The following is an 11184-nucleotide window of genomic DNA, read 5'->3' on the forward strand; positions in this document are numbered from 1 at the left end:
AGAGCCAAGGCCTCTTCGTTACTTCTCCTCCTGCCAGCAGGACTCTTTGTCCAGAAGCTTTGGGGCCCCTATGGCCAGGCCACTCATTGCCTGCGAGGGGGCTCGTGGGCACCCTGGCATGTAGAAGCCTCCGTTACTGCCAGGTACCCTCCCACACCCTCCCAGCAGCATGGGGTGGGGGGGGGACAGGCACCCTCATATCCGTCTGTCTGGCCGGGCCACGCGAGGCCCAGCTTGTCCTGCCACCAGCTCTCATAGAAGCAGAGGCTTCGGTCTCTGGGCTTGGCCGCTGGCTTGGAGAAGGCTTGCTCTGGGGACGTGGAACAGACCTGCTTCGGATGACTTCCTGTGAGTTAACCGGTCACCTGTTATGTCTCCGGGATCTTCCCAGAAAAGAGACAGTCCAGACGAAGCCAGCCTCAACGTCCCCAGGAGCCTGTGGAGAAGCAGCTTCCAGAAACTGGTAGGACTGACTCCATCCACAGGAGGCCCCAGGCTGAGCCCCAGCAGGAAAAGCAGGCCCGAACTCAAGTGGGGGCACCATACTGCCTCCGAGCCTGATGGGGGACAGAGTAGAGCCCCATGGGGCCTCGTGGTCATGTGGGCCCCCTTTCCTTGGCCACCTCTCTATACACCTTCAATGGGCAGCTCTGAAGCCGTTCAGCCACCTGCTGCCCAGGAGCCCCACGGACCCACGTGCCTGCTTGTGTGACGATTTGCCCACGAGCACCTTGTAAAGTGGACAGCAGTGTTACCCTCATGCTACAGGAGGAAAACTGAGGCTCAGAGCAGGAACATCCCAGGTCTGAGGTCTGGGAGCAGAGAAGGGGCCCCTCTGGGTTTGCAAGGCTGGTGGGCTGGCTCCAGAGGGGTCCCCAGCCCCTGGGCTGTGCTCAGGCCTGCCTGCAGCCTGTGCTCCCAGCCCCCTTCCCCAGGACCCTAAGGCCCCCAGGGGCTTCCTGGCAACCTGGTCAGCCCTCCCCATCCCCTCTGAGCTCCCCATTTCCTGTCCTGAGCCCAGCACCTCCCCTTCCCCCATGGCTGGGCTAGCTGGCTGGCTGTTTGGCTCAGTGGGTCCCTAGTGGGGGGAGCCTTTGGGCCTAGGGCAAGGGCAGTGGAGGAGAGTGCCCTAGGCTTGGGGAAGGGGGAGGGGGGAGCTAAGCCCGCCACCCCCTTACAGTTTTTAGACCTCAAGGAGTCACCACGAAATTCCATTCTCCTGACAGCAAAGAAACTGAATCACTCTTGCCAAAGCCCACGGCCCCCACAAGAATGCTATAAGGCTTTGTCCGGCTGTTCCCAGACAGGCAGCCACACCCGGGACCCCCCACTCCCCCAGCCTGGCTGCAGAGAGGCGCAGGAAAGCCCCGGCCAGGCTGGACCGGTCCCTCTCTGCACAGGTGCTCCCTCTCCTCACTCCCCGCGTGCAAGGCAGCGGTGCACCGAGCTTCACCTTGCTTTCTGTACAATGGGCAGGCTGGAGCCAGGTCACAAGTCAGGGAAAGCAAGGAGTGCCATGTCCTCGGCAGGGCCTTGTCAGGTGGGTGTGTGGGGCACCACGGCTGCGTGCTGCTCCCCCTTGACCTCTCAGAGAATGCTCAGCATCTAGAGGGCACCAAGTATGGATGCCGCTGGCTGACCTGAATCCCAGGTACGGGGCACAGCTCATGCAAAGATTTTGGGGCACAAGGGTGCTTGGGCTGCTGGGGAATAGGGAGGATTGCAGGGTTCAGCAAGAAATGGGGCTGGGAATAGGTAGGCACCAGGCCAGGATTTGAACTCAGAGCAAAGGGGAGCCATGGAAGATTCTGATGTGTGTGTGTGTGTGTGTGTGTGTGTGGAGGGGGTGGGGTATGATTAGAGCCGTCTGGTTCAGAGTGCAGAAGACAACAGAGCAGATAGATGGGGGACAGGGAGACCAGGGTGGAGACTGCCCAAGAGGTCCAGAGGAGAGATGAAGGTGGCGGAGGGGACTCCTTCTCAAAATAGTCCAGATCTGGGATAGATGGGAGTTGGTGGTGGGGCAAGGGACATGCGGACTTCAGACTTGAGGCTGGGCTGGGGCTCAGCCTACTGTTTGGGGGCAGCCCATGCAGCCATAGGGAACTTTTCTCCCCTGCCCATCCCCACCCCTCCAGCCGCCTCGAGGCTCTGAGGCTCTGAGGCTGGGCTGATGGGGGAGGGGTTTATGGCAGGAGGTGACACCACGGGAGACTTATCACTTGGGCACAGCCAGGACCATCTGCTCAGGCATCTGCCTGCCTGAGGTGGCGCCTGCTAATTACCTGGGGTGGGGGGAGCAGGAAGAGGCCTGGGAACCACTATCCCCCATCACACCCCATGACAGAGGGGCTGGAGTAGGGCCCCAGGACCCTACGAGCAAATGGGCCACAGCCTCCCTGCTCCCCCGGGGGGGTGGGCAGACATCTACCCAGTAAATCCTTACAGAGCACCTACCATGTTCCAGGCCTGTTCTGCACTTGACCTTTTCAGGGGGCAGACATCTACCCAGTAAATCCATACAGAGCACCCACTACGCCCTGTTCTCCTGCACTTGACCTTCGGTGCAGGAAGGGGGACCCATTGCAGGCAGAGGGCTAAGGGCTGCGAGGAGAACTGGCCAGTGGGCAGAGCGAGCGCTAAATGGGCCCCGGGGCCCTGGCGGTCACAGAGGGCCTCCTGAGGAGGGGATGTCCGAGCCGAGAGGGAGGGGAAGGAGGCTCAGCCAAGCGGAGAGCCGCCCCCAGCTGCGCTTCCGGAAGATGCTGAGGGCAGGGAGCTCAGACCCTGATCCTGCGCCAGGGGCCCCCCGGCCACTTCCGGGCCCCTCGCCCCTCACCCTCACCCTCACCCCGGCTGCTGGCGCGCATTCCTGCCGCCCCTGCTCGTGCGGTGGGCCGGCCCGGCCCGTGGGAAGGCCTGGGGGTGGGCGCCGCCGTGTGCCGGGGAGGCGGGGCGGGGGCACAGCTGGGCCACATCTGGCCCGAGCGTAGAGGGACCAAATGGGACAGAAAGCAGCCTTTCATCCCGCGAGGGGCGGGGCGACTTCAGTTTCTTCTCGCCACGGGGCGCCCGGAGGACTTCGGGGACCAGCTCCGCACCCCCGCCGCTGGGCTGGAATTCGAGGAAATTAGCTCGGGGCGGGTGGGGGCAGGGCGCTGAAGGTGGAATTTCATACAGGTGCTTTCTCGGTGGACACACGTGTCTCTGCCCGCGGCTCGGCGGGGGGGAGGGGGGCTCGACTCCTCAGTATTAATCACTCTGCCTTAGGTGCGCTCAGGTCCACCTAGGCGCCGCCCCCATGCTTGGCACGCACCACCCCAAGGGCAGGACGCCGGGCTTGGGGAGGGGCAGGGCACCGCGAGCAAGCGAGGACGTCTCCTGCGGGCCTGCGGAGCCTGAAGCCCCCGTGCCAGAACCCCGGTCACCGCGCCGAGGGCGCGCCCTTCCGCGTGCCAGACGCCCCGTGCGGTCCCCGCCGGCGCTGGCCAGCCTGGCTTCCCCTTCGGGGCCACCGGGGCGAGCCGGGCCCAAGGCCCCACGCCCCTCGGCCGCCCGCGGGGGACGACCTGGGCGGGGCGGGGCGTGCACGTGCTCGCAGGGGGCGGGGGCGGCGGCGTCCGCCGGGCCTTTCCCAGACCCCCGCCGCGGCCCCACGTGGGCGCTGCGAGTCTCGGGGGGCGACCCGCGCGAGGTCCCGCCCCGGGGCCCCGGAGCCAGTGAGCGCGCGGTAGGGGCGGAGCCTCGCGGGGGACCACGCCCCAGGGGGCGGAGTCCGCGGGGAGGTTTAAGAGCGCGGGGCGCGAGCGGTGGACAGCTGAACGCGCCGCGGGACCCGGGATCCTCGGCGCCGGTGTGCGGGGCGGGGCAGGGCAGGGCGCACCGGGCAGGGCGCGCCGGCGGCCGCCACCCCACCATGCTCAAGCGCTGCGGCCGACGCCTGCTGCTGGCGCTGGCGGGCGCGCTGCTCGCCTGCCTGCTGGTGCTCACGGCCGACCCGCCGCCGCCCCCGGTGCCCGCAGAGCGCGGCCGGCGCGCGCTGCGCAGCCTGGCGGGCCCCGCGGGGGCGGCCCCGGCGCCCGGGCTGGAGGCGGCGGCGGCGCCCGCTGCGCTCGCCCGCGAGGTGCACAGTCTGTCCGAGTACTTCAGCCTGCTGACCCGCGCGCGCAGAGACGCGCGCCCACCGCCCGGGGGCGCCCCCCGCCCCGCCGACGGCCCCCGGCCGCCCCCGGCCGAGTCGCTGGCGCCCCACGACGTCTTCATCGCGGTGAAGACCACCAGAAAGTTTCACCGCGCGCGCCTCGATCTGCTGCTGGAGACCTGGATCTCGCGCCACAAGGAGATGGTGAGCCCCCACAGCCTGGGCGGGGTAGGGGGGTGCCTCTTGTGCAGCCGGTGGCAGTATCCGATGGGCGCCAGGCTGCACATCTGTCCAGCTACCGGGACTATGTGGGGGTAGTGACGCCAGTCCATCCCTTTCCAGCCCGGTCTGCTGATGGGGACACTCTCCCCGTTGAGTTGTGCAAGTGTCAGAGGGGGACCCGACCCCATCCAACCTCCAGAGCCCTGGATGGTGTGAATTGATGCTGCCGTTGCTTGGGGTTGGTGCTCTGTGATGTTTCTCCCCCGGCCTCCAAGCACTGGAGTGCATTAATAAGGTGCTATTGTCCCCAAACCTCCAGAAGGCAGATTCTTCGTGAGGCATCCACCTGGGCTCAGACCCTGCCCTGAGGAGGAAGACTTTTTCCTGAGTGGTGGAGTGGGGGGTTAGAACCCCCGCTATAGGGCTGGTCCCTTCTCTCATGAGTCTTTTCTATGGGATGGGGGGCAAGTCATTGTTAGAGATAATTTGGAGTTGGGGTGTGTGTTGGTGAGCCCTGGAGAATCCCTTTCCAAAGAGAGCACTGGGGTTTGGGGGTCTGTGCAGAGATCCTGTCCCCAGAGCACAGGAGTCTTTGGAGCCTTGAACTTTGTGCTTACTGCACCCTAGTTGAGCATTGACTTCCTACACATAATAAAGACACACCCCACTTTGAAAATCTCCCCCGAGGCTGCAGCAGAACGGTTGGGTTGGGGCGGGACCGGGCAGTGTGGGCCCTGCCAGGGGAGGGGTAGTGAGGGAACAGCCGTGGGCTGGGAGATTCAGGGGACTAAGTGGGCATCTGGGGTGAAGCTGAGGGACTCTTGACCAGGGTGAGGGCTCAGAGAGGACCTCACACCCCTTCCTCCCTGTTTAAACCTCAAGGCCTGGGATCTTCTGGCGTGGCGGAGCCCTGTTTGGGGACAGGGTTCTGGTGAGGTCATGATGGGGTCCGGGGGCTGGGGGTGGGGAAGGGTTCTTTCTGGTTCCAGTGTGGGGAGGGGGCCCTGGGAGCCCCGTGGCAGCCTCCTGGGAAAGCAGCAACCCCTTTCCCAGGGGCTCAGCGGGCTGGCGGGAGGGGGCGGCGGGGGCCGTGGGTTTTGTTTGGCCGCCGGGCCGTTAGGATTCCCAGCGCCCGGCGGCTCTCACGCCGGCCGCTTGGGCAAGGTAACAAAGCCCCTTTCTCCAACGGAGAAAGGCGTCCGGCCTCTTGTGCGCAGCTATGCGCTCCATGGGAACCGCCACTGCGTGCTGGCCACTCAGGTTGCTTGGTGATGAGAGGGCCGCCGGCCCCCCCCCATCCCTGACTGACAGCCCTTGTGGGGCACCATCCCTGAGCCAGGCACCCTACCCCCCAGGACCCTGCCTCCCTGCTGGGTGACCTTTGGCAGCATTCGGCTCCTGCTGGGCCACCACCAGCTCCAAGGGAGCACCTCTCGTCTTGGACTTGGGGGGCTTTCTCCAGCAGAGGGGATGTGGTCGAAGGGTCTTGGGTACCAGTCCCAAGCCCAGGTGGGTAATCTTGGGCAAGACCTGAGGCCTCTCTGACCCTCCGTCGCCTCATCTCTGGAAGGGGACTGGCAAAACCTGGAGGCAGAGGGAACGAGCCCAACAGTTACCCAGGGTCGGGGTGGGGGCCGTCACTCCCCCGGGCCTTGAGGTCCCCGTTGAAGGGCCACTCAGGTTTCCTTCTTGCCGGCTGAACCCACCCAGGAGAGGCTGCATCTGCCCCCAGCGTCGGCTCATGTGTCACAGCAAGCCGAGGCTGCATATCGCGTTGTGGGGGAGGGGGTCCTTGAAACTGTCATGACCCAGGGCCCTCTTCTTCCAGTCCTGCGCATGGTGAATCAGGCCCAGTCTGATGGGGGGGACGCAGAGAAGTCAGGGCTTTGGTGGGGGGAAACCCAGAGAGGCTGTGCAAGCTGAGAGTGGGCATCTGACCCACGTGGAGGGTTGGAGGACTTCCTGGAGGAGGTGCCATTTGAGCTAGACAGACAGGACCAGCATGGAGCACGTGTAAGAAACTTCCAGCAACTGGAGTGATGGTGGGTGGGGGTTGGTCAGCAGGGGCCACACTGAGACAGTCCTCAAAGTCCAGGATGAGGGGCTGGACCTTCGGCCCCCACATCCCTCCCCCACCCCTCCCAGGAGTGGGCCAGGCTGCAGCGGCTGCCACCGCAGTGGCCACAATTGCTGGGGGAGAGCTTGGCATCCTGTGTTTCTTTGAATCGCAGCTCCAGGAACAATGTCGCTTCCTGTGGGTGTCCCCCCGCCCGCTCTGGGCCAGCCCTGCCGCCCTCGCTGCCCTGCTCTTCCTCCTCCAGCCCCATCGTCGGGGAAGTGGGGAGGAGGCCTGGCCGGCCAGGCGGCGGGGTGGGGCGGGCTCAGTCCCGGAAGGCACTTGGGGCTAGGCTGGCACCACGTCTGCCCCAGCGTATGACCACAGGCTGGAGGCTGCCCCTCTCTGGTCCTCAGCGTCCCCAGTGTCCGCTCAGGTAGTAATGGTGCCCACCTCTCAGGGCCGTTAGGGAGACCAGAGAAGGGAGTCCGTGTCCGTGCTTTGCTCTGGGTGCAGGTGAGCTCTTGTTGTGCCCATTTGACAGAAGGGGATCCTGAGGCTCTGAACCGCCAGGCAGCCTGTCCCCTCCTCTGCCAGTCGCTCTGATGTAGGGAGACGGGAGGCCTGGCACCCTCCCACCCCCACAGCCCCACCCTCCCTTTACTCCTCTCCAGGCCGCCCGCCTTGCTCTCCCCCCAGCTGAACAAAGGTGACTTTAATCTCCGTAGCCTTGGGCTGGGTTTTTAGGGCACCACCAGAGCGCGGGAGAACAGGCCCCGCTTGATCTCATTAAGAAAGCATTTTCCTTCTAATCCGGAGACGGCAGCAGCGCGTCTGCACTGGCCGCCTCAGCCTCCCACAGCATTCCTGGGCTGCGATGCTGGGGAGTGGGCGGGGGGCTGGGTGCGAGTCCGTGCGTGCGGGCTGCCTTGGGGTGCCTGCAGGGCTCCGGAAGGGGGGGCTGCGAGTATGGAGAGGGTGTCCACCGGGCCTGCCCCTTCCCCAGCTCACAACAAGGTGGGATTGGCACCTTGTGGCTTCGCCTGAGTCTGGGCTCCGGTCTGGGGTCAGGCTGGGCAAGCAGCCGGGGCCGCCGAAAGGAGGGTGGGGACCCCAGCTGGGTCTCCCAGGTTGCTGGATGTGTACTGTGCTCTGGGCCTGCACATGCTGGATCCTCCCTTGGACCCATACGAGGAAACTGAGGTCTGGTGGGCACGGAGGTGGGGGGGTCTCCTGCTGCCTGTGCTCAGAGCACCGCCCCCACCAGGCCCCAGGCTTTGCATTCAGCCGGGCCTGGGTGCGCTGGGCTGCACACGCTGGGCGGGCCAGGCAGAGGAAGGAACATTCCTCCCCGTGTGCTGACGGGCCCAGGCGGGTGCTGGCAGCTCCTGGCTCCGCCCCGGTGCCCCCCCACCCCTTCCTCGGAGCGATCCTGGCAGGGGTGGCGCTGTGTTGGCCCAGGTAGAGCCTTGATGTGGCCTTGGGCAAAGCCTGTCTGCCAGCCTGGATTTCCTTGCCTGAGCAGGGGGGTGTGGGGGGGTGCTGATCTGCAGGCTGGCGCACCCACCGTTTCCCGCCTCAACCCTCCTGACCGCTGGAGTTTCCAGAGCACTGTGGTGCCTTCTTAGTCTCAGGGAAAGTGACCTGGCCGGCTAGTCACACCGGCCGGGGCGTCGGGGGAGGGGGGGGCGGCCTTGAAGGCCCAGCCCCAGGACTGCAGTGCTGTGGCCGCACCCCTGCCCAGCGGACCTCTCGCCCAGCCCAGCCCAGTTAACCAGGCCAGCTGTATGGTAATGGGCAGCGCGGCCACTCCCGCTTAACGCGGCCGAGTTAAGGCCAGCCCGGCGCCCCTCGCCGTGCGGCCCAGGACAAAGCTGGCGGACAATGCCTGGTGATTCATCCTCCCTCCGGGCCCTTTGTCCGCCAGGGCTTGGCAGCCGCCCAGCAGAGGCCTTTGTCCCTGACTGATTGAGACTTGGCTTCCCAAAGCCGACCTCCTCTGCCTGCCCCCCCCCCCCACGGCCCTCTGCCCCCTCCCGCAGGCTGGGTCCTGTGTCAATAAGGGTGTGTGCCCTGCCAGGTGTGCGGGGCGGGCGAGGAGCCGGTCACCTGGCGGGTGGGCGGGGCGCCCCACCTGGCTCGTGCCGGCACAGCCGCCTGGCGACCTTGGGCCCAGCTGTCGACATGGGAGGGTGGGGTCTGCAGGAGTCCCGGCCCTGCTTCTGCTTAGGCTGGACACTTGAGACTACCTACATGGGTGCACGTGGGGAAACTGAGGCCCACGGGAGGGTGGAGAGTGGGTGTGACTGAGCTGTAGCTGCTGAAGCCTCAGGGTGCCCGGGCCTGCACCCCCTCAGTGGCCCGGGGCTGGGGGACCCAGAGCCGCCTGTTCAAGGCCACGTTTCTCCTTCCAGACGTTCATTTTCACTGACGGGGACGATGAAGCCCTGGCCAGGCGCACGGGTGAGCCCTGGACTTGGGGAGGCCGGGGGGGGGGGGGCTCCACTCCTGGGAGGAACTGTCCCCTCCCTCCTCCGCTCCCCTCTCCCCTCCGGAGAGGTCACGGAGGCCACGGGCCAGAGAGGGCAGTTTACTCAACTGGTTTGCTCAATGCCCCGCCCCATCACTGGGGGGGGCACCCAATTCTCATGCAAATGAGGTCCTTTCAGCTCCCGGGGCCCTTTGAGCTGATGTGGCGGCAACAGGTGGCCGGTGCTGGGAAAAAGCCGCCTGAATGGGCAGGGGCGGGCCGGGGTTGCCCCGGAGGGGGTTGGGCTGGGGGTGGGGGGAGTGTGATCACCGGGCGGGAGCCCTGTGCTGGGGAGGGGGCAGTGGGAGGAGGCCGCCGCAGGGCACAGCTTGAACCCAGGGCGCCCTGGGACGGTCACCGGCTCCGTCCCGCTCTGCTCTCACGGGTGGGGGGGTCGGCGGGTGTCGACCGCTGACCTCGCTGAGCCAGCTCGGACCCGCTTACAGCCCCTCCCCCGCTCCCAGGCAACGTGGTCAACACCAACTGCTCGGCTGCCCACAGCCGCCAGGCGCTGTCCTGCAAGATGGCGGTGGAGTACGACCACTTCATCGCATCGGGGAGGAAGTGAGTGTCCCGAGGAGCGTGCCCCGTCCCCTGCAGGTCCCCGCCCTGGCGGCCCGCCACCCTTGACGTGCTCTCTCTCTCTCCCTCTCCCGGTGGCTTCTCCGCAGGTGGTTCTGCCACGTGGACGACGACAACTATGTCAACGTCCGGGCTTTGCTGCGGCTGCTGGCCGGCTACCCGCACACGCAGGACGTGTACATCGGCAAGCCCAGCCTGGACAGGCCCATCCAGGCCACAGAGCGGGTCAGCGAGAACAAGATGGTGAGTGCGCCGCCCTCGCGGGCCCGAGCCGGGGGGCCAGGACGCCTACGGGGTCCCTGGAGCCTGGGGCGAGGGTCTCACCACGCTCCCCTCCCGCAGCGCCCCGTCCACTTCTGGTTTGCCACTGGCGGGGCAGGCTTCTGCATCAGCCGTGGGCTCGCCCTGAAGATGAGCCCGTGGGCCAGGTGAGTGCCCTTGGGCCCCGGGGTGAGCCTGCCCTGGGTCCCAAGGCCTTCCCAGCGACGGGTGTCCCCAACCTCACATGCAAGGGCGGGCTGAGTCACAACCCCCCCCCCCCACACACACACCCCACTGGTCACTACCATCGGGCAGGACTCCTTTCTCTGCTCGCCCGGTAACCCCGACTCAGAATTATCCAGCCGGTTCAGAGGAGGGTGCTGTGCGGGGCCTCTGGGAGGGACGGAGCTGCTGCCGGGCCAGCTGGTCAGTGTTCTGGTCCACATCCTGCTCTGCAGGGGGCATGTTCCCCTCCTCTCCTCCCAGGTCTGGCTTCTTCATCCCCGGCTGGGTTCTGGCTGGCTGGGTCCGACTGAGCTCCCAGGAGGTGTCCAGCTCCTGCCTTTGCTCATGGGTCGGGCCCTGTCCTCCTGCAGCAGGGGCCACTTCATGAGCACAGCCGAGCGGATCCGCCTGCCGGATGACTGCACCATCGGCTACATCGTGGAGGCCCTGCTGGGCGTGCCCCTCATCCGCAGCGGGCTCTTCCACTCCCACCTGGAGAACCTGCAGCAGGTGCCCGCCTCGGAGCTCCATGAGCAGGTGCGCCTCCCAGGCCCGGGAGGGAAGGGGAAAATCCAACCAAACCAAGTGGTATGGGGGGGGTGGGGGTGGAGGAGGGAGGGTGGAGTCACTGTTTTAAACAGGGAACAGAGGAAGGGCCGCACTGTTGGCTGCCCCTCGGACACCCAACTCCACCCCCCACCAGCGGGACCCTGCTCAAATCCTGGGACACCTACTCTGTGCTGTATGGGGGTTTTCTTGGCCCTGGCTGGGCACTCCACTAGCCTTCACTGAGGCCTCCACCCTAGACTTCATTCCTGGGTTGTGCAGAGCAGGTGGGGTGTGGTACAGTGGGACTCATAGGCCTGCCTTCTTGGGCCGAGGGAGGGCAGAAGGCAAGGCTGTTCCCTCTCGCAGAACCATATGGGCAGCCGTGGACAGAGCTGGGGACGTGGGGGCCTCTCCTGGTCTCACCTAGGCCCTCCCTTCCCCCCACAGGTGACCCTCAGCTACGGCATGTTTGAGAGTAAGCGGAATGCCATCCACATGAAGGGGCCCTTCTCGGTGGAGGCTGACCCGTCCAGGTGAGGAAGCAGGTCCAGATAGAGGCTGGGCCTTACGTTGGATTCCTTGGGGGTCTGCTGGGCCTGGAGGGGTTGTCTGGGGGGG

The 11184-nt window shown here is 66.0% G+C and overlaps 1 protein-coding gene across 3 annotated transcripts in view; it reads left to right on the forward strand.

The window, feature by feature from the left end:
• Positions 1–3830: 3830 nt before the first annotated feature.
• Positions 3831–11184, forward strand: part of LFNG (LFNG O-fucosylpeptide 3-beta-N-acetylglucosaminyltransferase) — a 9803-nt gene continuing 2449 nt past the window's right edge. Inside the window, exons 1-7 of one of the 3 annotated variants that reach the window (XM_034988266.1) lie at positions 3831–4345; positions 8834–8882; positions 9396–9513; positions 9621–9774; positions 9874–9959; positions 10389–10554; positions 11014–11099. In XM_034988266.1, coding sequence (XP_034844157.1) covers positions 3917–4345; positions 8834–8882; positions 9396–9513; positions 9621–9774; positions 9874–9959; positions 10389–10554; positions 11014–11099 — 1088 coding nt within the window. In that variant the 5' untranslated portion in view covers positions 3831–3916. The remainder of the gene's footprint in view (positions 4346–8833; positions 8883–9395; positions 9514–9620; positions 9775–9873; positions 9960–10388; positions 10555–11013; positions 11100–11184) is intronic. The other 2 variants (XM_034988267.1, XM_034988268.1) reach the window with 2 other exon arrangements.

The sequence above is a fragment of the Mirounga leonina genome, unplaced genomic scaffold (assembly GCF_011800145.1).
Source record: "Mirounga leonina isolate KUSES-001 unplaced genomic scaffold, KU_Mleo_1.0 Mir_454, whole genome shotgun sequence".
Taxonomy (NCBI): Eukaryota; Metazoa; Chordata; class Mammalia; order Carnivora; family Phocidae; genus Mirounga; species Mirounga leonina.